General features: G+C 44.3%; 2 protein-coding genes across 7 annotated transcripts in view; one reads left to right on the top strand and one right to left on the bottom strand.

Moving 5' to 3' along the window:
- spel1 (DNA mismatch repair protein spel1) overlaps window positions 1–27,181 on the top strand; it is a 78,693-nt gene that overhangs the window by 10,823 nt on the left and 40,689 nt on the right. The window lies entirely within an intron of this gene.
- Window positions 1,374–27,181, bottom strand: LOC139754199 (uncharacterized). 3 transcript variants are annotated; one of them, XM_071671415.1, is made up of 12 exons: window positions 26,831–27,181; window positions 10,837–11,027; window positions 10,017–10,174; window positions 9,169–9,270; window positions 8,062–8,156; window positions 7,716–7,854; window positions 7,180–7,550; window positions 6,752–6,866; window positions 5,880–5,988; window positions 4,639–4,756; window positions 2,073–3,635; window positions 1,374–1,529 (listed from the first exon to the last, which is right to left on the bottom strand). In XM_071671415.1, the coding sequence occupies exons 2-12, from the start codon at window positions 10,991–10,993 to the stop codon at window positions 1,517–1,519; spliced, it is 2,940 nt and encodes a 979-aa protein (XP_071527516.1). In that variant the 5' UTR covers window positions 10,994–11,027; window positions 26,831–27,181; the 3' UTR covers window positions 1,374–1,516. The 3 variants fall into 3 exon arrangements, with proteins under 3 accessions (XP_071527516.1, XP_071527526.1, XP_071527536.1); XM_071671425.1 differs by having other exon boundaries at window positions 10,837–11,024; XM_071671435.1 differs by having other exon boundaries at window positions 1,387–1,529; window positions 2,323–3,635.

Here is a 27,181-nt window from a genome sequence, read left to right as displayed (position 1 = left end):
GGGTTTATATTCTCAGTGAAAACTGTTGAGAATTTAAAGTTTCATTTCTTGCATGACTTTACGAGAAATATTCATAGGAGTTGAAATAACCAGGCATTTGTGAAACACATTTATTAACTAGATGATAATATGGAAGTTTGAACTGTATCAAAAAGTTAAGACGTTCTTTTGTACAAGTGAAGGAGAAAAAAAAAAAAGGAATTAAGTTGAAGCTCTTGACAGCCTCTTTAGTACGATGACTTGTTCCTCTCTCTCTCCCCCCGATGGGGTTGATGACTTATTTCCCCCTCCCCTCCCCCCCTAAGATCGATGACTTAAACCCCCCCGCAAACACACACACACACACACACACACACACACACACACACACACAGACACACACACACACACCTCTCTAAGCACAACGACTTGGCGCCCCTGAGTACGATGACTTATCCTCTCGATCCCGGTCATTTTAGTGGAGGGGGTCGATATCGTACTGGAGGGCGCCCCTGAGTACGATGACTTATCCTCTCGATCCCGGTCATTTTAGTGGAGGGGGTCGATATCGTACTGGAGGGGTTGTCATCGCACTCGAGGGGTTGTCGTCATCGCATTGAAGGGGGCTAAATTCATCGTACTCATGGAGTTGTCATCGCATTGAAGGGGGCTAATCCATCGTACTCATGGGGTTGTCATTGCATTGAAGGGGGCTAATTCATCGTACTCATAGGGTTGTTAAGCGCGCTTAAGGGGGGGTTATATCGTTATAAGGGTCAGACCATCATACATAAGGAGTTGAAGTCTTCCTCATGAGGGGTAAAGACATCGTACTCAAGAGGTTTAAGTAATCGTACACTAAAGGTTAGTTGTCGGACTTAAGGCATAAAGCTGTATCCATTGGGATTAAGTCGTCCTGCTTGGGGGAACTCAACTGGAGTAAACGATAAAGCTTTTTATTCTTTTTTTTATATATATTTTTTAACAAAGGATGAACAGCTCCGCGCTGACACAGCGTACTGAGTGCTGTAGCCACGTTGGGCTGATGGTTCGATTACTGGCATCGTTTCGAGAGTCGTTGAAGAACTATTCGTATACTTATATGAATCCTTAACACTAAGATGTATGATCATTGAGAACAGCTACTGGTCGAAGTGGAAGAACACATTTAAAGTGAAGAAAACCGGTCAAGTCTCTTGGTACAAGTGTTGGAGTGTGATCCCTGGGGCGACCGTCACATTCTTGAAGACTTCGTCCGTGGCCAAGAGAGCCGCCGGGGTGGTGAGGCTTCGAACTGGGCCTTCGGAGTGCTTTGGTCCCTGCTCCGAATCTCCTCCAGGTACAGGAACGTTGTTGGAGGAGGAGGAGCGAGGTGGTGCTGCTGGTGGTGGTGGTGGTGGAGAGGACTTGTAATCTTCAGCGGGAATGGCAAGGTCGAGGGCAGACGTCGAAGTCGCTGCTGCTGCCACCTTCCGAAGGTAAGTGACTTCGCGACGAATGGTGTCGCGTTCTTGTGTCGCCGATCGAACTAGCTCTGCTAGCTCAGAACTCTGCCAACAGGAAGGAACAGAAGCTGTTATATTGGTAGTGGCATCTTTTCCTGGTGTTGCACTTTATGGTACATAGATATAAAGATAAGAAAGAGTTCATCTGTTGCAGTGAAACGTAAGAAATAATTGATATATTGCAGTGAAACGTAAGAAATAGTTGATATACTGCAGTGAAACGTAAGAAATAGTTGATATACTGCAGTGAAACGTAAGAAATAGTTGATATATTGCAGTGAAACGTAAGAAACAGTTGATATATTGCAGTGAAACGTTGTGAAGATAATTTCATATTCTACATTCAAGACTTTTGATGGTTTAAACGGGACACAGATTGAAGAACACAATACGCAAGAACAAACCTTCATGCTGGGACTGAACAGTATGCACGAGAACAAAGCACGGGGGGGGGGAGGAACTGAGCTACAAGCTAAGATACTGATGATCCACCAGAGAACATAAACAAGGACTAATGTGCATGCTAAAAAAGGGGGGGTTAAGCTATAGCCTAAGACCTTCTACTGGTAGTGGCCTCTAACAGCCCACCTGCGAGACAGTGCATCAATCCTGTGCCCCAGCAAGTGAGAATACTTGTCAACATTATCAAGTCGGCTGTAGGTGGCCCACAGCACAAACTGGTACTTGAGGCAGTTGTCACACTGGGTGCCGCAGCGACCCCCGAGCCTCTCCAGGCGCGTCCCCTGCTTGTCCACGTCCACTTGCAGCTCCTCCAGGGCGCCTCCCACAACCTCTAATATCATCATCAACGTCACACATTTCTCGCACTCCGCCTTACCCTCTTCCTTGGTCGAACTGTTGGCGTCTTTCTCTCCGTCTGTCCCGCGCACTTCGTCCACACCTTCGCCAGCGCCTCCTTGCTCTCCCCGGCTGGTGCCAGTCTCGTCCTGTTGGCTTCCTGAGTCTTCTTCTTTGGCTTCTGTCTCGCCTTCTTTGGCTTTGACGTCTTCCCCCTGTGGCTTGCTGTCTTCCCCATTTTCTTTCGTTTCTCCATTGGCTTTGACGTCTTTTCCTTGTGGCTCACTGTCTTCCCCATTTTCTCTCGTATCTCCATTGACTTTTGTTTCTCCTCTTCTGTCCTTCTCTTCACCATCTTTGTCTTCGATCTCGCCTTTCATGTTCGTATGTTCTGGGTCGCCGTCTTTACTGTCGCTGTGGCTCTCTTCTGGCATGTCCTTGGCAACAGTGTCGTCTGTACTGCCGTCCATTTGGCCCTCCACCTCCCCCTGTCTATCATCCGTAATTCCCTTATTTTTCTTCGTGTCCTCTTGGCCCTCCTTATTCCCTTGGTTGTCTGACGTATCTCCTTGTTTTTCTTTCGTGTCCCTTTCTTTCACATCTTGTTTTTCTTTCGTGTCCTTTTCTTTCACATCTTGTTTTTCTTTCGTGTCCTTTTCTTTCATGTCTCCTTGTTTTTCTTTCGTGTCCTTTTCTTTCACATCTTGTTTTTCTTTCGTGTCCTTTTCTTTCATATCTCCTTGTTTTTCTTTCGTGTCCTTTTCTTTCATATCTCCTTGTTTTTCTTTCGTGTCCTTTTCTTTCTCTTCTACGTCTTGTTTTTCTTTCGTGTCTTCTTTGTCTTCCATATCTACTTGCTTTTCTTTCGTGTCCTCTTCTTTCTTCTCTACCATATCCCCTTCTCTTTCTTTTGTGTCTTCTTCTTTCTCTTCTTTATCTCCTTGCTTTTCTTTAATGTCTTTTTTCTTTTCCTTATCCCCTGGTTTTTCTTTCGTGTCTTCTTGGCCACTTGTGTCTCTTAGTGTGTCCATTGTCTCATTCCGGTTTTCCTCTGTCTCTTCTGATGTCTCCCCTTGTCCTTCTTCGTCTTCCGTCTCGCCGGGAGTGTTGATCGTCCCTCCTCGTCCCCCTTGCGTCTCCTCGTCCCCTTGCTGGTCGTCTGGGTGGGTGTGTGGGAGTCTTCGGGTCGTGGCTGGTGTGGTCGTGCTGACGGAGGGCGTACTTGGCACCCCGCTGTCTGGAGGCCCAGACCTCGTCGTCTCCTCTTCCTCCTCCTCTTCCCCTGGAGTCTGGCCCGGGTCGTGACTGGAAGCCAGAGCGGCCAGACCCCGGCCCACCTCTTCCAGCCGAGTCCTGGAACATCCCCCAGGGGAAAGCGTTAGTCTGGTAAGGGTGTCGGGACAGTACATTACCTGCTCCTCTGCCTTCGACGCTTTGCCCTCAGCCCGCCTGAGCTTGTCCAGGGCCTGCTGGTAGAGGGCGCCTTGGAGTCGCGCTTGCTCCTGTCCGTGGAGGACCTCCTGCTGCGTCTCCTGCAGTTCCTCCCGCACTCTCGTGGTCTCTGCCTCCTGCTGCGCCACCGTCTTCCTGTCGCGGCCGCCGTTTGAAAAAGCTAACTTACCACTCGCCTCCTGTATTGTGTCTTTAACTACTAACACACACACACACACAACACACACATACACACACATACACACACATACACACACACATACACACACACACATATACACAAGTTATATGCAAATGAAGAAGACGCCCACTCAGAGGTTATACAGGGATTGAATTTTTGAATGCTATACTTGCAAAAAAATATTCGAATGTTCCCACAGCAGAAATGTATGTTTGAAGTGGACTGGGAGAAAAGTAAATTGCCGTAAATATGATGATAATGATGTGTCTTTAAAGTACAAGAGTTCATTACACTAGGAGTTGTTACTCGTGGAAATTTTTAAATACATGCCCTTAATACGCCTCTTTGATTTACATGTTTTTATTATATTTATCGAGTGGAACAAGAAGGAAGGAAGGATAAACATGGCTTTAAGAGGGAATGTTTGTGTTCTCATCTTAACCATGAGAGAGTTAAGGCAAGATAACAATAACATGAAGATTTTTCGTTTGTATAATGCGATTTTTACCATTACTGGTCTTGGGTACTTTCAGATGTGTGTGTGTGTGTGTGTGTGTGTGTGTGTGTGTGAGAGAGAGAGAGAGAGAGAGAGAGAGAGAGAGAGAGAGAGAGAGAGAGAGAGAGAGAGAGAGAGAGAGGTGATACAGAAAATGGCCTCCTAGTTAACGTTAGCAGGTGATCAACAAGGCGTCGTGGCCAGGGTAGGTGTGTGGTTGGCCTCACCTGTAGTTTTCGTTGTCGTGAGCCAGCTGCTGGCGCATCCTGGCCACCTCCTCCCTCAGGGCGTCCATGGCCTCGCTCTGCTGCCGCGTCGCCTCCCGGAGAGACGACACCTCTTCCTCTGTCAACAGAAAACGTACCGTCAGTTTCCCCTTTGTCACGAATGTAGATCATCGTCATTTGTCAGGAAAAAAGAGAAAAGAAAACGTACCGTCAGTTTCCCTCTTGTCACGAAATAAATCATCATTTGTCATAAAAAAAATAAGAAAAAGAAAACGTACCGTCAGTTCCCCCTTGTCACGAAATAAATCATCATTTGTCAGAAAAAATAAGAAAAAGAAAACGTACCGTCAGTTCCTACCTTGCCACGAAATGTAAATCATCGTCATTTGTCAGAACCCAAAAAAGAAAACGTACCGTCAGTTCCTTTGTCTCGGAAAACGCCTAATCAGGTAACGCGTGAGGACCTACAGAACGCTCCTTTTGGCATAAAGAAAATTAAAACCAACAACTAGAAAACGTATTGTCTGTTCTCCTCTCCGACAGAAAACTTCCCGCAACTTCATATCCAGGAACGTATAATTTGTCATAGAAAATGCACCGACCCTTCCTGTCACACACACTGTCACACACACACACACACACACACACACACACACACACACACACACGACAATATACACACACACACACACACACACCACATAAACACACACACACACACACACACACACACACACACACACGACAATATGTTCCTAAAATAGTGGCTGTATCTTGTGGTTGAAGGACAGCCAACCGGTCAATGATATCGGGAGCAGGTGTGGCCCGGGGGATGAGGCAGGGGAAACCATGAATATTACATGGAGTCTGGCTAGCTGGCTGGCTGACTCACTCACTCATCATGCTGGCGAGGGAGTGCTAGTGTTTATATATGAGTAAGAGAGAAAGGGAATATTGTAGTGACTCTTTTACCCATGGAATTGTGATCCGTGTGTGAGATGATGATGAGGAAAGAATGCGTAATACACAAAATAACATTATGGGTCATGAGTCATGGGTCATGAAGTGGAGTGGGTACTAACCATTGTGGGTCATGAGTCATGAAGTGGCGTGGGTACTGCATGAGTAAGTGTGTGTGTGTGTGTGGGGTTAGGGGGAGACTGGCGGTCGTGAGTCACCTACAAGGCTTCCTTAATATTACATGAAGTAAGTGATCCCGTGCGTGTGTGTAAGGTACTCACCATGGCGGGACTGTAGAGCGGTGAGCGCTAAGCTTAGCTGCTGTTCAGCCGCTAACCTCTCGCTCTTGACGTCGTCTGTCGTCACAGTTTCAGCCGATCTTCCCGAACCCTTAAAGAAGAAGAAGAAAAAAGATATCTCCTCTGCTAATTTCGCATCATTGTTTATCCCTTCCTTAAAAAGGACATAGGATACTTTTCCATATTTTAAGGAAAAGAAGACTGGAAGACATCTTTTAGTAGGAAGATTTTTACATTTTCTTTCTCTCCCTAAGACGTATATTGATTGAGCTACATTCTGATATTACTTTCCAACTGTCGAGATCACATGATTTATTTTTCGGGCTTCCGATCGACTTTGAGCTTGATGTACCGTGCTTCAGGACTCCCATATACCTTGTTTCCATTTTGGTCTTTCATTAGATGCACATTGTATAGACTTGTACAATAGCACTAGATAGATGGCTGCCGTACCTGCTTGACGTTGCGTCAAGCGGTGGATGAAAGTACAAGGAAATGCCTCGATAACAGAAGACCCTGTGTGGTCTGTGACGAGGTCTTCTTGTGGACGGTAATGCTATCCTTCACTCAGTGTATGGAAGCAAGATGGTAAAGCAGAAGGCTTCACTCTCCCCATCCTTTATATATGAAGACAGGACAGTAAAGCAGAAGGCTTCACTCTCCTCACCCACTGTATATGAAGACAGGACAGTAAAGCAGAATGCTTCACTCTCCCCATCCACTGTATATGAAGACAGGACAGTAAAGCAGAAGGCTTCATTCTCCCCACCCACTGTATATGAAGACAGGACAGTAAAGCAGAATGCTTCACTCTCCCTCCCTCCCTATCCACCACTTTAGAAGATGAGCATCACCTGGGCGAGGGTGGTGATGGCCTGAAGGAGGCGTGAGGTGTCTTGCCGCGCCGCCGTCAGCCGCTCCTCCAGCTCCCGGGCCCTGGCCGTGCCCGCTGCAGCCTCGCCACTCCGCCTGCCACACACAACACACATCCTCATTTGTTGACAGATTAGAGAAGACGGACGTGCAAGTCAAGCCTATGAAAAGTAATTCTCACCACCCCCTATTAGATAAGGCAGTTATGTCTACCACACCCATTATTATATGGCAGTTAAACCACCTTAGATAAGGCAGTTAGTTCTGCCACCTCATTAGATACGGCAGTTAATCATGACGTAGTGATCCTGTGCATGGCAGGTGCGACAGAGTTTTGACACCAGGTGATGACATTTGTCATGGTAAGTGTTTTTAAAGAGTTCGAGGGTCGTGTGACCTCAGTACTCACGCCATGATGATCTGATCCAGCCTGGCGTGGGCCTCTTTGGAATGTTGTCTCTGCTCCTCCAGCTGAGCCTCCAGTCGGTTCCTGGCCGCCCTCGCCGCCCGGAGGTCGTCCTCGAGGGCGGCCACCTTCCTGCTGCCGTCTCGCAGGTCCTGCCGCAGGCGACCCACCACCTCCTCCTGTTCCTCGCGCTCGTCCTGCAGCTTCTTGATCCTCTGCTGCTGATGGGCCACCTGCTCGTCCCTCTGCTCCTGCTGCCGCTTCATCTCGTTGTCCGCTTCGTCTAGCAGCCTCTTCAGCTCCTGTCTCTCCTGCTTGGTAGCCGTCAGGAGGGCTGACAACTCCTCCAGTGCGGATTCGCTGCTGGCGCGGACCTGAGGGTGTGGGTATTTTGTGATTATGTCCAGTTCGGTGAGATACTACACTCCTCGTAGCACTCTGTATACATACATGGTTATATGTTTGTTAGAACTTGTTTATTTATCAGTTCATATATTGGATATACGCTACATACAGCTGCTGGATGTATATCTCCACACCTGTGCCGTGTGTGAGTGCGTGTCCTCGGCGAGTGTGAGCGCTTGTTTGAGCTTGGTCAACGCATCGTGTTCTCTTTGTCGCATGGCGGCCAGAGCGTCCTCCAAGTGCTTCACTTGCTCTTGCAGCGCCGTCTTTTCCCTGGCGATGGTACACGGAACTAAAATGAGGCGCTTGTGACAGAGTCTACACCTTTCCAGGAGACCTTATGTTAAAACCTTTAAGTAATTGCAGCTCTACTTCGTTTAGTTCTCTGTTTCAAGACATGAAATTATTTAATTTCTTGGTGCGAGCGAGGGGCACAGTATCAACAACAAGGCAACACGAAAGATGGCGTCAAAGACCGACCTGGTAAGGCTGGCGACCCTGTGTCTGGAGGCAGATGCGTCTCCCCCACTTGGCCCGACGCTGCTTCCGCTGCTGCTGATCTCGGAACTCTCACCCTGCAGTATGTAACCCCTAGTGACAATAGTAATGCTTCGGGAAATACAGGTAGATGCGTGTACAGTCAGACCATAAAATCCTTTAACCTCCCCGAGCGGTGGATTTCAAAATGAAAACTCTACCCCCTCTCCCCTTTCCTCCTGTCCTTGTGGATAGGGTTGGTGAGAGTGGTTGCAACATCGTTTGCATCATGGCAAGTGACAGGAGCAGGGTCAACGAAGGCTCCACATATAACCAAATAAGGAATCCAGTGTTCCTTGTGTGAAGCTAAGTGCGAGGGGTTTGTTCGGAATGTTTCGCCGGTTTGTCATATTGTTCTACACCGAAGGGGTAAAAGTAACTTATGGTTTAACTCTACAGTGTATTGATAAATAGTAAAGATTAATTATGCGTAAGTTTACAAAGTCTACATTACAAATATGGTTGTCTTAATTCCATAATACTGATGTAGATTTTTTATTCCTCAGAAATAAAGTATAAATAATTTATGTAATGAAAATGGGTTAGAGCTGGGTTACACCCTTAACCCCTGAGGAAAGTGTTGAAAATGATACGGTTGGTGGATGTAGCTTGACGTTGATGGCCTTAATGACCCTGGTAATTGGTAGGCCTAAAGCTTAAAACAACCAACCAATCAAGATGGTTGACTCATGTTGAGTATGATGGAGACAAGGACGACTCACCCGGATGGTGGCAACAAACTCACCTGGACGATAGCTTGACTCAGGAGGACTCACCTGGGTGATGGCTTGACTGAGGAGGACTCACCTGGGTGATGGCTTGACTGAGGAGGACTCACCTGGGTGATGGCTTGACTGAGGAGGACTCACCTGGGTGATGGCTTGACTGAGGAGGACTCACCTGGGTGATGGCTTGACTGAGGAGGACTCACCTGGGTGATGGCTTGACTGAGGAGGGCACACCTGGGTGATGGCTTGACTGAGGAGGACTCACCTGGGTGATGGCTTGACTGAAGAGGACTCAACTGGGTGATGACTGAGGAGGACTCACCTGGGTGATGGCTTGACTGAGGGCGTCAGCCAGGCGACGATGCAGATCATGGTTTTCCTTGCCCATCCGTCGGACCCCTTCCCCTACAGTCACCACCTCCCGCTGTAACCATCACAAGAAGTAAGACTCCAGAACCCACAGTATTCCTCTGTAAAATGACTGGCCTTATGTTAAATCAAAGCTTTTCATCTACTACACATGCCATCCTCTCAAGTCTGTTTAAGCGTCGTAACAAATGTGTGAAATAAGCAATTCGTTCGCCAGCTCCTCGAAAATCTCAAAAAAGATTGATAGGGTTAGCGGTTGTGAATGTAGTTCATTTAACGCCTGCGTGGCTGTGGATACCCCTTCATGAGACTGGTTTTAAGAATAAATCTGCTAAGTATTATTGGAGACCGTTGAAGGCGAGGGAAAAATTTATGTATGCTTCAGTACCATCACAGAAGTACCGAGATGAAATTGCAATTTATGATAACTTAGAATCTGTACATGGAACGGTGATATATTAATTATTACTGTGTCAGTAAGGTCTAGACGCTGTAGCGTTAGGCTGGCCGAAAGTAATCATGGTACATAATTATAGTTCACTAATTTCAGCTGTCATTCAGAAATAAGGGAATAATTATTCAATGATTTTTAAAGATAGAAATAAAAGTTAGGGTGTTAGTGAACCATGCGTTAGTTTGGACAAGAAAAGACAATGAAGTACCCACCAATTACTTCAGTACTGCATTGTTCCAATTGTATTAATTTCATGATAAAAATCAGCGAAGGAGGAAGGAATGTCACGCTATAGAGCAAAAAACTTAAGGAAAGATAAGGAATGAGAGGCGGGACCAGGCACTCACCTTGAGGAAGTCGTTCTCCTTCTCGAGTTGGGCTATCAGTTCCTCTTGGTGACGCAGGAGTTCCATCAGCGAGCGCGACGCTCCCTCAACTCCTCCGCCGCCACCACCGCCACCTCCGCTGACAATGTTCCGCAGGCACACCACATCCTCGGAACTCACTGAGGGACCAGGGAGGGTTACTCTGCTGATTCTCGAGTAGTAGAGTTACAATGATGGATGTAAGGGTAAAGTGAGGTGGACTGGTTTGGGGGGAATGGATTTAGGAAGAGTTACAGCCCTAATGTTCGTAAATATGGTGCCTATATGAGTATCACTATAATCACTTACAAAATACTTCTTGCTTATTCTCACCGAAATATCATTTTTCAAATTGTCAGAGGTTAACGAAGGTTCTTAAATTGTTCAGGATAATTATAGGGAAGCACACACTGTAAATACGTTATCATACACAAATTCAACTGAAGTTATTAAGTTAAATATTTCACAGGAGTTATAGATATTTGTGTACACGTACGAAAAAAAAAATCAAGTTTACCGTTAAGGTTAGTGTTTTTTCTTCCAAAATGCTATTAGAATCAGAATTTTATTTATTTCATAGTATATAGTAATGAGGCTGTGAAACTAACATTATGTTTAATTCCTAAATCGGCAGTAATCATGTGGGTTAGTGCGTATGTTTAGCTCGTTGTGTTCGCTCTAAATACTTCACTATTATGTAATCAATCATTCCTGGAGAATGTATTTCGACCCCTTTTGTTAAGGTGGATTACAAATGTACAGACACCGACTGCAGGACATCAGAATCTCGTGATCCCTTTACCTGTTTTATGGGAAGATAAGTGATGGAAGGAGTTATTGATGTAGGGGTCTTGTTGTGGAGGCGTTGAGGGAGACTCCCAGCCGGGCGGCTCATACAGTAGCCTCTTGAGCCTAGCGACCGCCTCCCGATACCTGTCGCTGTCCGCTACCTGCATCATTTTGCCCCCTCACTGCCACCACCTCCTCCTCCTCCTGCAAACAGGTACACACTATGGCATAACTATGATCGTCCGAAGCGCCAGTCACCTAAAACATCACAAATCCTAACCTAGCTTAACTATGATAGTCCGAAGCATCACAAATCGTAACCTAGCATAACTATGATAGTCCGAAGCATCACAATCGTAACCTAGCATAACTATGATAGTCCGAAGCATCACAAATCCTAACCTAGCATAACTATGATAGTCCGAAGCATCACAAACCCTAACCTAGCGTAGCTGTGATATTCCGAATTATGAGTAATATGATGCATCACAAACCCTAACCTAACGTAACTATGATATTCCATGGGAAACTGCAGATCTTAACCAAGAACCCCTTCCAAATACCTCAGCCGTCAGTAAAAGAGTGTAGATTAACAAACCAAATATGTAGAACATCATGAGCCGTACTTTTTTTTTTCTTTAGTCGCTAGTGACACAGAATTAACATACTCTGGCAATGCATGGGGTGAATATGTTACAAGCGTCCCCTGGAATATTATATTTAGAAGGGCGTTGGAAAAATTCTGCGAGAAAAGGGATAAAATGCATGCATACTAACCTGTATGTTCTTTAGTATGATTATATACCCAGGCTATATAACATTTTAGATTTTAAACTCGAAATTTTCGTAAAGCAGACACTAAATGACTACAGTGGGTGTAAAATATATAGATGATGATATTCCCCAGTCCTTTACCTCCATTTTTGTTTTGGTGTACAAAATATAATACAAAAAATTTGAGGGTAGAAACAGAATTATGAAGGTGAGCACCCCCTAAAGTCTCTCTCTCTCTCTCTCTCTCTCTCTCTCTCTCTCTCTCTCTCTCTCTCTCTCTCTCTCTCTCTCTCCATCGTTATTTAAAACGTGTGCATTTATGTATGAATAAAATAAATCCATAAGAAAAAAAAAGGGGGGAAAAACATCAACGCCTGACACTGTAGATGGGATTGTATACGATGTGCCTCAGAGCATTTTAAACTGTGGGGGAGAATATTAGATTGCCGATACCCCTAACTTTAATAACTGGGGCTCGTCACACCTAGGTCAGTCCCGCTGATGAACCTAACCTGAAGCAGTGGTTCCTGATCTGGAGAGGTCGTTACCCTTTGTGGAATCGTTAGGGAATTTCAGGGGGTCATAAAAGGTTGGTCTTGTTGATCCTATGCTGTTTTCTGTGAACCCTTGTGGACGTAGACTTAAAAAGGTTTTCGTTATTGTCTACATTTTTTTTTTCAGGCGCAGGAAATTGTAGATGTTTACGTGTATGAACTATACACATTCATTACACGAGACGTGTGTGTGTGTGTGTGTGTGATCTAAAAGTTGTATTTCGGGTACTAACCATGCTATTAAACCCATTTATTACTAGTCAACAGATTTCTTAATTTCCTCATCCGCGTAACATTCGGACTTTATTATAGGTAATTGACAAAAACCTTGCTCTGCAGTCTCTACTTTCAGAATTAAGATTTTAGTCTCATGGAGGCATCCGCTATTAATTAGTATTATTATCCCTAGTGTAATTACACCATTGAATTTTCATTATTAGTCACCACCTGTCTTGTTTAGGTAGTTTATATATATATATATATATATATATATATATATATATATATATATATATATATATATTTTTTTTTTTTTTTTTTTTTTTTTATACTTTGTCGCTGTCTCCCGCGTTTGCGAGGTAGCGCGAGGAAACAGACGAAAGAAATGGCCCAACCCCCATACACACGTACATACACACGTCCACACACGCAAATATACATACCTACACAGCTTTCCATGGTTTACCCCAGACGCTTCACATGCCTTGATTCAATCCACTGACAGCACGTCAACCCCTGTATACCACATCGCTCCAATTCACTCTATTCCTTGCCCTCCTTTCACCCTCCTGCATGTTCAGGCCCCGATCACACAAAATCTTTTTCACTCCATCTTTCCACCTCCAATTTGGTCTCCCTCTTCTCCTCGTTCCCTCCACCTCCGACACATATATCCTCTTGGTCAATCTTTCCTCACTCATTCTCTCCATGTGCCCAAACCATTTCAAAACACCCTCTTCTGCTCTCTCAACCACGCTCTTTTTATTTCCACACATCTCTCTTACCCTTACGTTACTTACTCGATCAAACCACCTCACACCACACATTGTCCTCAAACATCTCATTTCCAGCACATCCATCCTCCTGCGCACAACTCTATCCATAGCCCACGCCTCGCAACCATACAACATTGTTGGAACCACTATTCCTTCAAACATACCCATTTTTGCTTTCCGAGATAATGTTCTCGACTTCCACACATTTTTCAAGGCTCCCAAAATTTTCGCCCCCTCCCCCACCCTATGATCCACTTCCGCTTCCATGGTTCCATCCGCTGACAGATCCACTCCCAGATATCTAAAACACTTCACTTCCTCCAGTTTTTCTCCATTCAAACTCACCTCCCAATTGACTTGACCCTCAACCCTACTGTACCTAATAACCTTGCTCTTATTCACATTTACTCTTAACTTTCTTCTTCCACACACTTTACCAAACTCAGTCACCAGCTTCTGCAGTTTCTCACATGAATCAGCCACCAGCGCTGTATCATCAGCGAACAACAACTGACTCACTTCCCAAGCTCTCTCATCCCCAACAGACTTCATACTTGCCCCTCTTTCCAGGACTCTTGCATTTACCTCCCTAACAACCCCATCCATAAACAAATTAAACAACCATGGAGACATCACACACCCCTGCCGCAAACCTACATTCACTGAGAACCAATCACTTTCCTCTCTTCCTACACGTACACATGCCTTACATCCTCGATAAAAACTTTTCACTGCTTCTAACAACTTGCCTCCCACACCATTTAATGTATGTATGACTCATGGTGAGGTGCCTGAGGATTGGCGGAATGCGTGCATAGTGCCATTGTACAAAGGCAAAGGGGATAAGAGTGAGTGCTCAAATTACAGAGGTATAAGTTTGTTGAGTATTCCTGGTAAACTATATGGGAGGGTATTGATTGAGAGGGTGAAGGCATGTACAGAGCATCAGATTGGGGAAGAGCAGTGCGGTTTCAGAAGTGGTAGAGGATGTGTGGATCAGGTGTTTGCTTTGAAGAATGTATGTGAGAAATACTTAGAAAAGCAAATGGATTTGTATGTAGCATTTATGGATCTGGAGAAGGCATATGATAGAGTTGATAGAGATGCTCTGTGGAAGGTATTAAGATATATATATATATATATATATATTAAAGCGATAGAAATTGTGCCTTAACTAATCAAGTACAAATTTTCCCATTGTGAAATTTTCTTTTTATGGTAAGTATGCTGCTCTTTTATAGTTGTTTTAGTGCCTCAGATTTTTTTTATACAAATGATAGCCCATTTTAAAGCAATAATGTTCTTCATATGTTTCACTTCAGGCTTAATTATATTTAGCTGTTGATAGCCATTTAGTCCAGCATAAAAACATACGTAGCTTCAGTCATTCATTCACCTACTGCAAATGTTTACGAAGTATCAAAGACAAAATAAAAACACACCTAGCACAATTGATATACACCAGTTTTGAAAGACTTCCTCATTTGTACATGAGACTGATTGCGGAAGAGCGATTCTCCAGCCGAAGGACGGCTGTGCTAGTGAAGTCCACGAAGAGACAACTCGAACTTTAGCAACTCTTCGGTAGGGAAGACGACTCGAGCGACGACGACTCCTGTCGCTCTTGTCCGCGTCAGACACAACGACGAACATGGCAGCGGTCGACATTACCAAGACTAGGCCTGGGAGTTCCAAGAGTAAAAATACCCACATCCAGGTCCTCCTTGCCGGTAAATTAGCCGGCAGGAAGATAATTAAAGATAATTTGCGTGTAGCTCGGCCTTGGCTAGCAAGCTACCGTGATTCTGCTTCAGTTAAATATAGTTCTGGTTTGGCGGCAAAATTATTCTCCGCAAACCCTAGAGCAAGAAATTGTTTTAACGGTCGTTTGCATGATGGTTTTGTCCGGATGTTCATGCCTTCTAATTTGCTGCTGTTTTTTTAGGAATGCTCATGACCACAAAATCCAGGACTGTCAAGCCACGTACTCAGATAAACTATAATTATCCAATGCCCGCTGAAATATGATGAATCCGATATGAGAGTACGAAGAGGCGTATCGCATTTTCACTTATAACATCTACTCTGGTCATTGAGAGATATATTATTGTGGATATGAATTCATAATTTCTTGTGAGGGTACCGTGATTTATGATGCAGATTGAGACATACAACCCGCACTGCATGTTTGAAATAGGTTTCATTGTCCCTGTCGAGCTAAACTGTACAACATAGCTCGTTTGGCGGAAGCTCGCACAATTCAGGACATATGATAATCTTTTGGGGGTCAAGTTGTATAACGGAGGATCCATAGTTTTGATGGGGCTAGTTTATTTAGTAGGTTGTGCAACGCGAGAATCATACACAACAAAGGACCCATAGTCTATTGGTGGTAGGTCATACAGCACAACCTATGATCAATGTTGGGAATATATTGTACAGCACAGCTTCCATGGTGTTTGTGGGGAGGCTAGGTTGCAGCAAACAACGCTGCCTCCATAATCTCGTTGAGGCTAGGTTGTACAACACAGCCCCCATGGTCTCTATTGGGGTTAGGTAATCGCAACACAGCCTACATGCTCACTTTTTAAGCTATATTTGAATGTGTTGCGTATTGCTGTTTGTCTTAGCTTTCCTTACGAAGATTTAACAGAGTGCCAGTACTGATGAAAATAGTGTTGCTCGTTATGTTGTAGTATATTGCATACATATTGTTGATGTTAAATCATCGGAGGTAGACCCAAAGCAGTTAGACGACATCCGCTCTTTGCATGATTTTTGTGTCTATCTTAAAAGTCACTTCCAGTCAGATAGTCTTGGATGTTTAATAAGGTCAACTAAGTTCATTATCAGATAGTCTTGAAGATTTGATAAGGTCAACTAGGCTCATTTATCCTCTGGTTAGGTAAGGTATGGTTTGGATTGATTTTATGGCATCTTCGGGAGGTGAGATTGGATTTGGGAAGGATATCGTGGGTAATGGTATAATAACTGTTTACTAGACTTCATGAAATTGATTTTCTACATTAACAAAACCCAGTCAAAAACACACACTCACAAAACACCTAACCTTACTAAGGACATGACTTAAGTGTTGAGATGATGTTTTTAGTTTTCCCAAGGTATGTATTACATCAAGAACCTCCTAAGGAAAAAGTGAAGACTACTTTTGTCATTTTTAGAGAAAAAGCGAAAGACAGGGTTTTGATTTTACTAAGAGTTTGTGAGCTCAGAGCTCTGAAATTGTAACGTTTGCCTTCACCTTGAATGTGAACCCCAGTGAAAAGCTGTGGGGAAAACTCTGCCGTGTGTATTGATTTTCGTCTATTTATACGCAGGACAATTTGCTGGATCGCGGGAAGGTCGCCACCAGATAAATCATCCATTTTCAAGAGGCTGCTGGCATTTTTGTGTCCGCAAAGACTTCGCCACCTTAGCAGTATCAAAAATACCTTTAACAGTACTCCAGAAATCTTTTCGTATATTATTATTATTATTATTATTATTATTATTATTATTATTATTATTATTATTATAAGAACATTTCCATTTGCCTTTCTGAGCATGTATTTTTTTTTTTTTTTTTTACAGTCTTCGACAGGTCTCGTGTGAAGTGCTTAATGAAAGAAAATAGAGTAATAAGTTTTGATTTTTTTTTTTTCATGATCTAGAGAGGGAGGTAAGGCCTAGATCCAGCATTGCTGGTGTGGAGGGCAAATGTGAAAAGTTATGATAAATGGAAAATTCACCCATCTTTTCGTTAACCAAGTAATTTTCTCTTTTCACGGAAGCAGTGAGCCGGCACTAATGGTGGCTGTTATTTCTTAAGTTTCCTTGCCCGCACATGGGTTGTTACTACTATTCAGTCTACGAACTCAAAATCTCTTACGTCTCACACATAACACCTGACAACATTTCACCTCACGTGACTCGTTCTACGTCACTAGATACTCCTGCGGTGTGTGTTAAGCCTTGCGGTAAGATCGCTTCGTAGTTACTCTTCCTGGAAACGTTTAAAAAAAAAAAAGATGACCATGAAGCCTAGCTGAATAGTATAAGGCTTCTGTTAATGAGTGTCTTTAAATACGTAAAAATTATTTATGAAAGATTACGTTTGTGATGTAATCTCTCTCCAAGATAAGGCATTTAGCAGAAGAGTCAGCCCGATGTACAGGGAGAGAGAGCGTGTAATGACCCGAGAATTATCCTTACCCCCAGGAGGTGTTCCAAGATTTTTCGATTGGTAGTTATCACGTGACGTTGACGGCCTTGGCTGTTGACGTCCTTAATGATCCTGGCAGTTGATGGGCCAATAGTCAAAATACCAACTTGGAAAGTATCATGGTTTTTATTTATGGTATCTGCAAGACCAATTTCTGTAAGAGAGTTCCGATGTTACCCAGGACCTCTTTCTAAAAAGCTACTGTAGCCCAAGACTGCGCTACATCAACAAGTAGCAGGGAAATGTAGGCTCCTTCGGAGCTCACGTTCTTTGACTAGACTGTATTTTCATTTGTACGGTAACGCAAAAGTGACTTTTGCCTCGCGGTGTAATCTTTGACAAGCGATGCCCGGTAACACTATATATATATATATATATATATATATATATATATATATATATATATATATATATATTATATATATATATAGCATTTTAGAGTCTCTGTCACGGGTGTGTTTCTGTAAATCGGCCCCTGTAAAAACAAGCCCATTGTAAATGTTAACCCATATCAAATCATGCCGGATAGCGCCACATGCGATGGCATGAGGAACATGAATACAAGTTGACAACAGAAGACTCAGGTCTCCCCACAGGGTATCGTGAGAGGCCAGAATCAATGGACACTATTTTTAGCGAGGAGTAAAGTCCTCTGTGTCATCTCCAGGTGTAGCGAGCTGACAGTGAAGGGATGGATCCTCTTCACCAGATGGTGGTTGTCATTTAGCGTTGCTGAATCGTAGTGGCCCCTTGAGCTGATTGAATGGCCGTGAAAACAAGTCCTCTTATGTAACAAGCACTTTAAGCGTGTTTTCTGTATGAGTCTTGGGTGCTTGGTTGGTATAAATTGGGCTTTTAGACCTATTAACTACCAGGGGTCTTGGTTAAGCCCATCGGCATTATAACCGCCAGTCGAAAAAAAAAAAAAAAAAGATCTTGGACATCAGGTGTTCCATATGTGTCTGAGATCATATATATTCTTATAATGTGTATGTCTAGTATATACATTACGGGGCAGCAAAAAGATCACGTGAAAAGGATTCGTAGGAACAGTAGCAGTAAGGAAGAGTGGCTTAAGGTGGTGATAAACAAAGGAGTTGGGAGAGAGCAGAGGGGAATATCAGGAAAAAAATAGAGGGAAATAGACAGATAATATGGACGCAGGACAGGCAGGCTTCCTTGTCTTGCTGGCTGTGGATCTAGCTGGCTTTTTTTTTTTTTTCGGTAGCTCCTTAGGTTCTTATTGTTGTCAAGGTAGTTCGATCTTTCTCTTGTTTAATACGTCCATTTATTACACACTCATATGTTTGCAAATACATACATTTACGGGTTCTTGTTGGGGTGGTTATTGGTCCTGGTGTTTCTAGTATATATATATCATCCCTTAGTGTAGGGGAGAAAGAATACTGCCCATGTATTCCCTGCATGTCGTAGAATGCGACTTAAAAAAAAGGGGTGGAAATCCTCTCCTGTTTTACCTTCCCAAAAGAAAGAGCAGAGAAGGGGGGCCTATTGAGGATTTTTCCCTCAAAGGCTTCAGTCGTCTTACGCTACGTCGCTATTGCTGGAAATGGCGAATATGTATGGACACACACACACACACACACACGGACATTTTTCATGTCACATTGATAAACAAAAGGTAATTTTCATTATTTGATAAATTATCAATATATGATTTGTTTTAATGAGAATACTTGTATATCTTTACATACATGATTTAATGTTTTCTCGTTTATTAGGGAAATGCTGTAAATTTACGTTTTCGATTGATAGTCTGGTTTCTGTTTACAAAAACGTTTTGTACAACCGTTGTGTAGATGAACGCTTCAAGTCTTATTAAATAACGCACATTTGATAATAATAACCAACATTAGACCCAAAGGCAGCGTTTAAACAAAGGTGAAGATCTAGTAAATGTACTAGGTGCATGATATCTTTCTAGAAGATTTCTAAATTCTTAGTAGACATTCACACAAACACACTACCTATGCATGCAGGGAATACGATTTTTATTCTTATCTCGCGTGGTGAAGTGCGTGCGAGACATAGGTACGTTATTTTTCGAATGCATGTACGAAAGCTGTATAGCTCGAGCAGAGGCGATAATTTCGAAGCTTTCGCGGCACAAACAACGCGCATATTGCCGGGGACGTTGGCTTGAATTCCCAAGGACCTCATCATTTCACGACAGAAGCCCACCTGAAGTATGAGACATGGAAGCCTTTTCTTCTTTTCTTTTACCTGTATTTTATAATTCTCTGAGACGACACTAGTCTGGTAAAGTGACAGGGGTGTTTGCTGTTGTGGCTACGATGAATACTGGAAATATTTGGTATTATCTCAAATATTTGTTAAAGAAAGTGGGATGATTCGCCGATTTTAGGGATAGCGTGTGAAAATTGTTGGAGGATATTCAAGAGTAGTTATGTGCAGGAGGGTGTGAGGCATGCAAGGCATAGAACGAATTAGAGTGATGTGGTATACAGGGGGCGACGTGCTGTCAATGGACTGAACTAGAGCATATCAAGCTGTCAGGGGTTGATTGTGGGTATAGAGCTCTTTATTTTGGTGGATTTATACATGAGAACTAGGGAGACAAATGTGAGCGAACGAGGCCGTTCTCCGTCTGATCCTGGCGCTACATCTATAACGAGGAAAATGGCGAACAATGATATATATATATATATATATATATATATATATATATATATATATATATATATATATATATATATATATATATATATATGTATGTATCATCCCCCCTCGGTAACATAGACTAATGAAAGCAATTAAGTAGAGAAGTTTGCTTACGTTGCCCCAATTAAACGTTCATTCCCATTAGGCTATTGTCTCGAGAATCTCTTGCCTTTGTCAGCGTGGCGTGCTGACCGCCACTGACACTAGTTGACGGCGTCCTTGCACCAGCTGGCTGACATCCACGCGCACCTGCTAAGACGTACGTCTTTTACCAACTGGCTGACAGCCGCTGACTCTCGTTACAGCTAGCTGACGAGTGACAGCCACTCACGTCAGCTGACGCCTCTTGTAAAACAGCTGACTGGCCCAAACCCCAGACCAGCAGCTGGACCTTCGTGTTGCCAGCGAGTAAATAATGCAAGTAAATGATAGTGTGGGAGAGGCGGGAGCGGGGTGGTGTGTATAGGGAGAGGGACAGCGAACACAGGGAGAGAGGGCAAGGCAACAGGGAGAGCGAGGCATCAGGGAGAGCAAGGTAGAAAGGGCAGGCATCAGGGAGAGCAAGGGAGAAAGGACAGGCAACAGGGAAAGCAAGGGAGAAAGGACAGGCAACAAGGAGAGCAAGGTAGAAAGGACAGGCATCAGGGCGAACAAGGTAGAAAGGGCAGGCAACAGGGAGAGCAAGGTGGAAAGGACAGGCAACAGGGAAAGCAAGGTAGAAAGGACAAGCATCAGGGAGAGCAAGGGAGAAAGGGCAGGCATCAGGGAGAGCAAGGGAGAAAGAGCAGGCATCAGGGAGAGCAAGGTAGAAAGGGCAGGCATCAGGGAGAGCAAGGTAGAAAGGGCAGGCAACAGCGAGAGAGGACAAAGCAACACAGGGAGAGGTGGTGAGAGCAGTATGGTATTTCACTGTTTACTCGTGGTATACGCCCTTTGAGTAGCAGTGCATGTTCCCTCCCTCCCTCCCCCCAGAAGACACACACACATATATATGTGGGGTGGGGTCGTACAGTAGGGTCGTTAGGAGGGGTGTTGGTCGTCGTGGTGGTCGTACGTAGCCAGGCAGCAGGTACGAGAGCAACGCTCACTACGGGGTAATTACAGGCCCGGTGTACATACAGTTGGTGAAGGGGGAGGGGAGGGAGGGGTGGTCTGGGAGGTGGGGAGGCTAACCTACTGCTGCACCACACACACACACACACACACACACACACACACACACACACACACAAGGGTCTCTGTGGTGAGAAAGGCGAGAATATTGCCATGCTTCTTAGAGCCAAACAAATGGCGAATAATTTGAAGTGAATCATTATGAAGGAATGCTTCCCACGTACACCTTGCGTGTCGTAGAAGCCTACTGAAAAAGTGAGTGGAAGCGGAGGGTTGGAAACCTTCTCTTCCATGTATTTTTTTGATTTCCAAATTATAGGAACAGAAGAAGGAGCCAAGCGAGGAGTGCTCATCTTCCTCAAAGGTTCAGGCTCAAGTGTCTGTATGTGTGTCGATTTAGTAAACACGGCAAGTAATGAGAGACAGGTGGTTTGTTTGAGGTATAGAGAATCTGAATCTTTTATCTCTCAACGAAACAAAAGGTAAAGGGGGAGAAGGAAGAATGGTTTGTGAATATCAGGGGTTAGTGTGAGGGCGAGAGCTAGGGATGGGGTAGCATTGCTGCTCACTGAGCTGGGGGGCTGTGGGCATAAGAGACGGGGCAAGACGAGTGTAAAAAAAACTCTCTCCCCGTTAACACACAAATTGTAGTAACACATAAAGTGGAAAATCACGTTCCCTAGTCACACTCTATGGTACATATATCACGTGTAAGAAGGCAATAACATCCCCACCTCCAGCTATTGTACCTTTACAGGACGTCTCTTCCTATGAAGTATGATGGCAACATTGTCGGAAAATCCTTGAATTATAGGCTGAGTCCGGCCCTTGAAGTCCACCATTTGTCAACATACATCATAACGCTGTATCTCCCCCCACACGATACTGCCAGATGCATTCACTACTCGAAATAATTAGTTTTTTTATGAAGTCCTTATTTCTTTACGTTTGCTTTTCCCTATTCCTGAATATTTCCGGGGTCATAATTATGTTATATTCGTGTGAAAGTAAACACATCGTTGTAAAGTGTATTGTTCAATATGAAGAATATTATTTTGTCTTACGTTATTTTTCTCCTGTACGGGCGGCTTTGGCAACGCAAGAGGAATGCGAAGAATTCAGAGCACAGTGATGGCGTGAACAGTGACGTATTGGATTACTGATCCGCCTCCTGCATTGCTTCCCGACTCCTGGCCTTATCCCCTGAACCCACTCACCTTGTGCTTTTAACCGTCGCCAACCCCCGCTCCTTTCCCTCAGGTTTTCACTCGTATCGGGTAGCGTCAGGAACAAACAAAGAATAGGACAGATTTCCTCACATCCAGTTTCTACTTGTCCTGTTGAACGTACCGAAATCACAGGCCCCTATCCACAACCAGGTCCCCTACAGACCTGTCCATGGTTTTCCCCCAGACCGCTTCATATGTCCTGGTTCTGTCCATCGACAGCTCATTACTTCCTTCAGTACCACATTGCTCCTCTCCTCACTCATCCCCTCCATTTCTCCAAACCACTTCAGCACACCCTCTCACCTCCCTCATACATACTTTTTTACTACCACACTTCTGTCCACACAACATATTGTCCTGATCCATTTCATTTCCAACACATCTACCCTCGCCACGCTGAACCCACATAGCACCTTCGGGACTACAAGTACCATCAAACATACCCATCTTTCCCCTCATAGAGAATGACCTCTCCACACACACACACACACACACACACACACCACAGGTTATCGACGGCGGTTGAACACGATGGTACAACCCTTTTCTTTAATGGCCGATCCTTTGACCTTACCCTCAAGGTCCAGGCCACCATATTCAAGATCCCCGAGGTTTTCCTAAGGGTAGTATTGATGAGTTTCTTAAAATAACCAGTCATTACAGGTCAAGATCTACCGCTTTTATGATTTCCATGTTCTTATTTCCTTCCACGCATACTAACCTAACTTACGTTAGCGTTCTATTGTGTTAATTCCTAAAAGTTTATTTTTGATGAATCCGCGAAGGCTTGGATTCGTTTGCATGCGAACACTGCTGCTGGCTGTTGCGTGTACACTGTTGACTTGACTACTCAGTACACGTCCTTCTAAACCAAGTATCTACGTTATAATACCTTAGATTATCTGCCGCACCACACATGTCATCACGGAAGGTTAGGTTAGACTGTTGGGAAGCAATAAGTTTGATTAGAAACATTAGGTTGGGAACCCGCAAGGTCAGGTTAGGAGGCGTTCGGGTGAGTTAGGAAGATCTGGGTTAGGGGTAGAAAGCACTGAGGAGTTACGTTAGGGAACATTGGGTTAGGATGTACCAGCTCAGGTTATATATATATAACTCAAATTTTGACTAGGATGCCCGTGGTTAGATTAGAAAGCACAAAGATTGAATTGGGGTTCGTCTGGCTGGAAAACGCTACTGGGTAAGGTTACATCAAGCTCATAATTTCGTTGAGATGGACAAAGCTAGGTTAGGAAGGGCAAGATTAGATTGAGATGCATTAAGTTAGGAGTCACCCCTGCTTCAGAACCTCAATTCTCATCCCTGTAGCCTCAGACTCCGCCCTTTCATCCCCTTAGCTCCACACCCTTCAGCTCCTCAACTTTCGTTTTAGCGCTGCATTAACCCCATCCCTGTCTGTACCCGTGTAACCCCAACTCTTCACCTCTTGATCCTTACATATCTAACTCTGCCTTCTCTGGGTCCCACCTGCCACCTAACCTAACTCCCCCGCCCTGCCACCTCATCTAACACCCAACCTCAACCCTTTACTCCCTGTAACTCTTCCCCTTCATCCTCTCCTAAACCTCACCTCTCCACCATTCGCCATACCCTCAGACTTACACACGCACACACCCCATCCCTGCAGTTGACCAAGATTACTTACCTCACCAGCAGTCCCGTGCAGCGGAACCAAGATAATAGCAGCATAATGTACTGTATTACTCCGTCAATCTTCGTAATACAGCCCCCGGTTTACCATATAGTTCATAAGGTTACAGTTTTCACCATTTCTACGTGACCTCATGAGGAGGACAGTTCCCCCCCTCCTCCATCGCCTATGGTTCCAGCAAAAGCCAGGCCTGACCTAGCTAGACTTAACCAATCAGTCAGTCAAAGCCAGCTTAGCATAACCTGGTCTAGATTAATCATCCAAGCAAAGCCAGTTTAGCCTAACCTAGCATAGTCTAATAAACTTAGTATAACCTAGTTTAGTCTAGCCTAACCTAGTTAGTGTAAGTAAGCATAGCCTAACCTAGTTAGTCTAAGTAAGCATAGCGTAACCTAGTTTAGTCTAAGTAAGCCTAGCCTAGTTAAGCAAGCCTAACCTAACCTAGGGTAGTCTAATTAAGCGTAGCCTTAACCTAATGTAGTCTAAGTAAACCTAGCTCGACTTTGCCGTTCATTCCGTTCACTTGATCGGGTTACTCGCAGATGACTCACAGAAGGTGGAGAGTGTCCGCTTGGCTATATCGAGGCTTTTTCTCCCAAGGCTTTCCTAACCTTTTGTTTATTGTACATTGTTCATAGGTTTTTTTCTTTTCTTTTTAGTTACGCATTCGTGTAAATCTAGTTACGCATTCGTGTGAATCTACTGGACACAGTGTGATTGAAGATATTTTTTTTCTTAAATACGCATTCGTGTGAACCTACTTGACACAGTGTTATTGATGAAGTTATTGTTCAGTAAGGTTACTTGCTGCTTGTGAAGAGTTAGTTGTCTGTTGGTGTAAATATATAGTTTTACAGATGAACCAGTGTTCAACATTGTCTTAAATAGTGACCGGTCTGTTCAACGGTATGTGTAATACCGGTGAACACATTAGTGATCAACAGCAAGTGGACCACATATGAGCATGGGGGCCAGAGAACTGATGCACAAGAAGGGGAGGAGAGGGATCAGGGAGGGGGGTCAGTAAGGGCTAGAATTAGAGGGCGGAGTCACGTCATGTGGACGTTAGTGGTGGAGAACCTCTCATGCAACCTGTATCCGAGTGGCAACACTGTTGAGGCTGTGTCCCTACCCGGACAGGATTGGCTACGTTGCTTCCTGGATTAGTGTTTTTTTTACTCTGTTCTTTCAGGATTTGCTTTTGTTTTGTTTTTTTGCATAATCGTCTCTACGGGAAAAATACATGGTCGCATCTCTTGAAATATGAAAAGAACTGACGAGAATTTTATCTATTTCTGATTGTCTGTCCACCTGTAGAAGGACTGGTGTTTCGTGTTACCCTAGGACCTATCTAAAAGCTCCAGCAGCTCAAATCTGCGCAACTTCTAGCATCAGGAGAATGCATGCTCCTTTGGAGCAAGAAGTTCTTTGGCGAGAGTTCAGTATTCTCGGGGAAATATCTTGAAAGGAGTCTGTAATGTCTATTCTTTTGAGGTTAACATTGCCTTGAAACTGCAGGAGCCCCTGGATAAGTGATTTGGGGGTTGTATAATGATAATGATAATTGTACTGTATGAGGGGACCTATACACTGGTTTTTCCCGCCTCTTGAACTGTCTCTGTCATCAGGTGGCCTCTTAAACCACTGTAAACGGCCGGCAGATACTTACCGTCGCCTTGGTTGGTTCATCCCCACCATCTACCAGAGCCTGACACTAAACCAGTACTGACTGCCTTGCATCCCTTCTGACTGTCGGTTGGCCCAGGTTCTTCTCATGGCTTCAAGTCACCATCTGGTAGCTGTAACCTCTTGAAGAACTCTTTCCACGTTCAGTATCATCCAGCTAAGTTAGAAATATGATTGCTGTTATCAGTCCTTCACACTCTCTCCCTCTCCTCCATGTTGGAAAGCCCTCAAGCCTCTCGTTGTGGCTCAGGCCAATTAACTCGGGCATCATCTTAGGTTTGCTCCTCTCTTGACCTCACTTTGTGCTTCTTGAGGTGCGGTGACCAGACCTAAGACGCGTAATGGAGTTTTCCCATATCCCCTAAGTAGCTTGGCAAACACATGCGATTCAAATATTTGCCTGGAGACAGTCTGCTGTATGCATGTATGTATATTAATCCGTCTTTTATATGTATTAAAGTACGAATTTGATTGGCGTCATGGAGTCAGTTGCCCTTTAAAAAGCCGGACGGTCTGACCCTGACCTTTAAGGGCTGTGTTACAAGCCAGATGTCATATACCCAAGGGTCGTTACCGTCGTTCACAGGGATTTAGTGAAAGACATCAACGTTAGCTAGGAGCAACACACACACACACTAACACACACACACACACACACACACACACACACACCTTCCCTCGTGGAAGAAAACGTGGAGCCAAATCCTCACAATCCTTTGACTTATGACGGGAGGAATGAGGCAGTGTCGGCCAGCATCAGGTGGGTCTTCCATCACACAAGAGTCCACTCCGTACCGTCCTCACCCCCACCACAACCTCGCCATGCCATAAACACCACCTCAGTAATGGCATTATCGTGGTAGGCTGTCCTCTTAACACTGACCATCTTGTCTGTCAGTTGTTTATAGTCCAATACACGAACACAGGTGTTCAGTAGATCTGTGGACTAATGGCATCAAGTCCTACCTCACCACTAGTTAGACATGTGTCAGTTAGATAGTGATCGAGAAAATTATAAAAAGAAAAAAAACGAAAAGGAAGTTTCGACAACTATGACCTTACCTTAGACGCTGACGAAGAGGTGGGCAGTGGTCCCTCTCCGCCCGGGCTGTGAGTAACGAATGCTGTCACTCTACCTGCTAGAGTGACATCACTTTCGCAGTTAATTCCACTTTGTGTGACATCACAAGCGCACCGGGGACATCACGGTGTCCGAGACACACACAACTCCTGCCTTAAGTCTTCGTCAGCCACACCATTGCGAGCAGCGGGATGACGCTTCTCGACCAACTACATGGAACTGGAATCAATATCTTGGAGATGAATAATCAATGGGTCAGGCGATGAGAGGGAGGGAGTAAGGCGGACGAGTAGTTTGTGCAGTGAGCGCACATGGCGGAGTGTAGTGGAAGG

The sequence above is a fragment of the Panulirus ornatus genome, chromosome 2 (assembly GCF_036320965.1).
Source record: "Panulirus ornatus isolate Po-2019 chromosome 2, ASM3632096v1, whole genome shotgun sequence".
In the NCBI taxonomy this organism is placed as follows: Eukaryota; Metazoa; Arthropoda; class Malacostraca; order Decapoda; family Palinuridae; genus Panulirus; species Panulirus ornatus.
The sequence above is the reverse complement of the archived record's forward strand: the minus strand, read 5'-3'. Positions and strand labels throughout refer to the sequence as shown.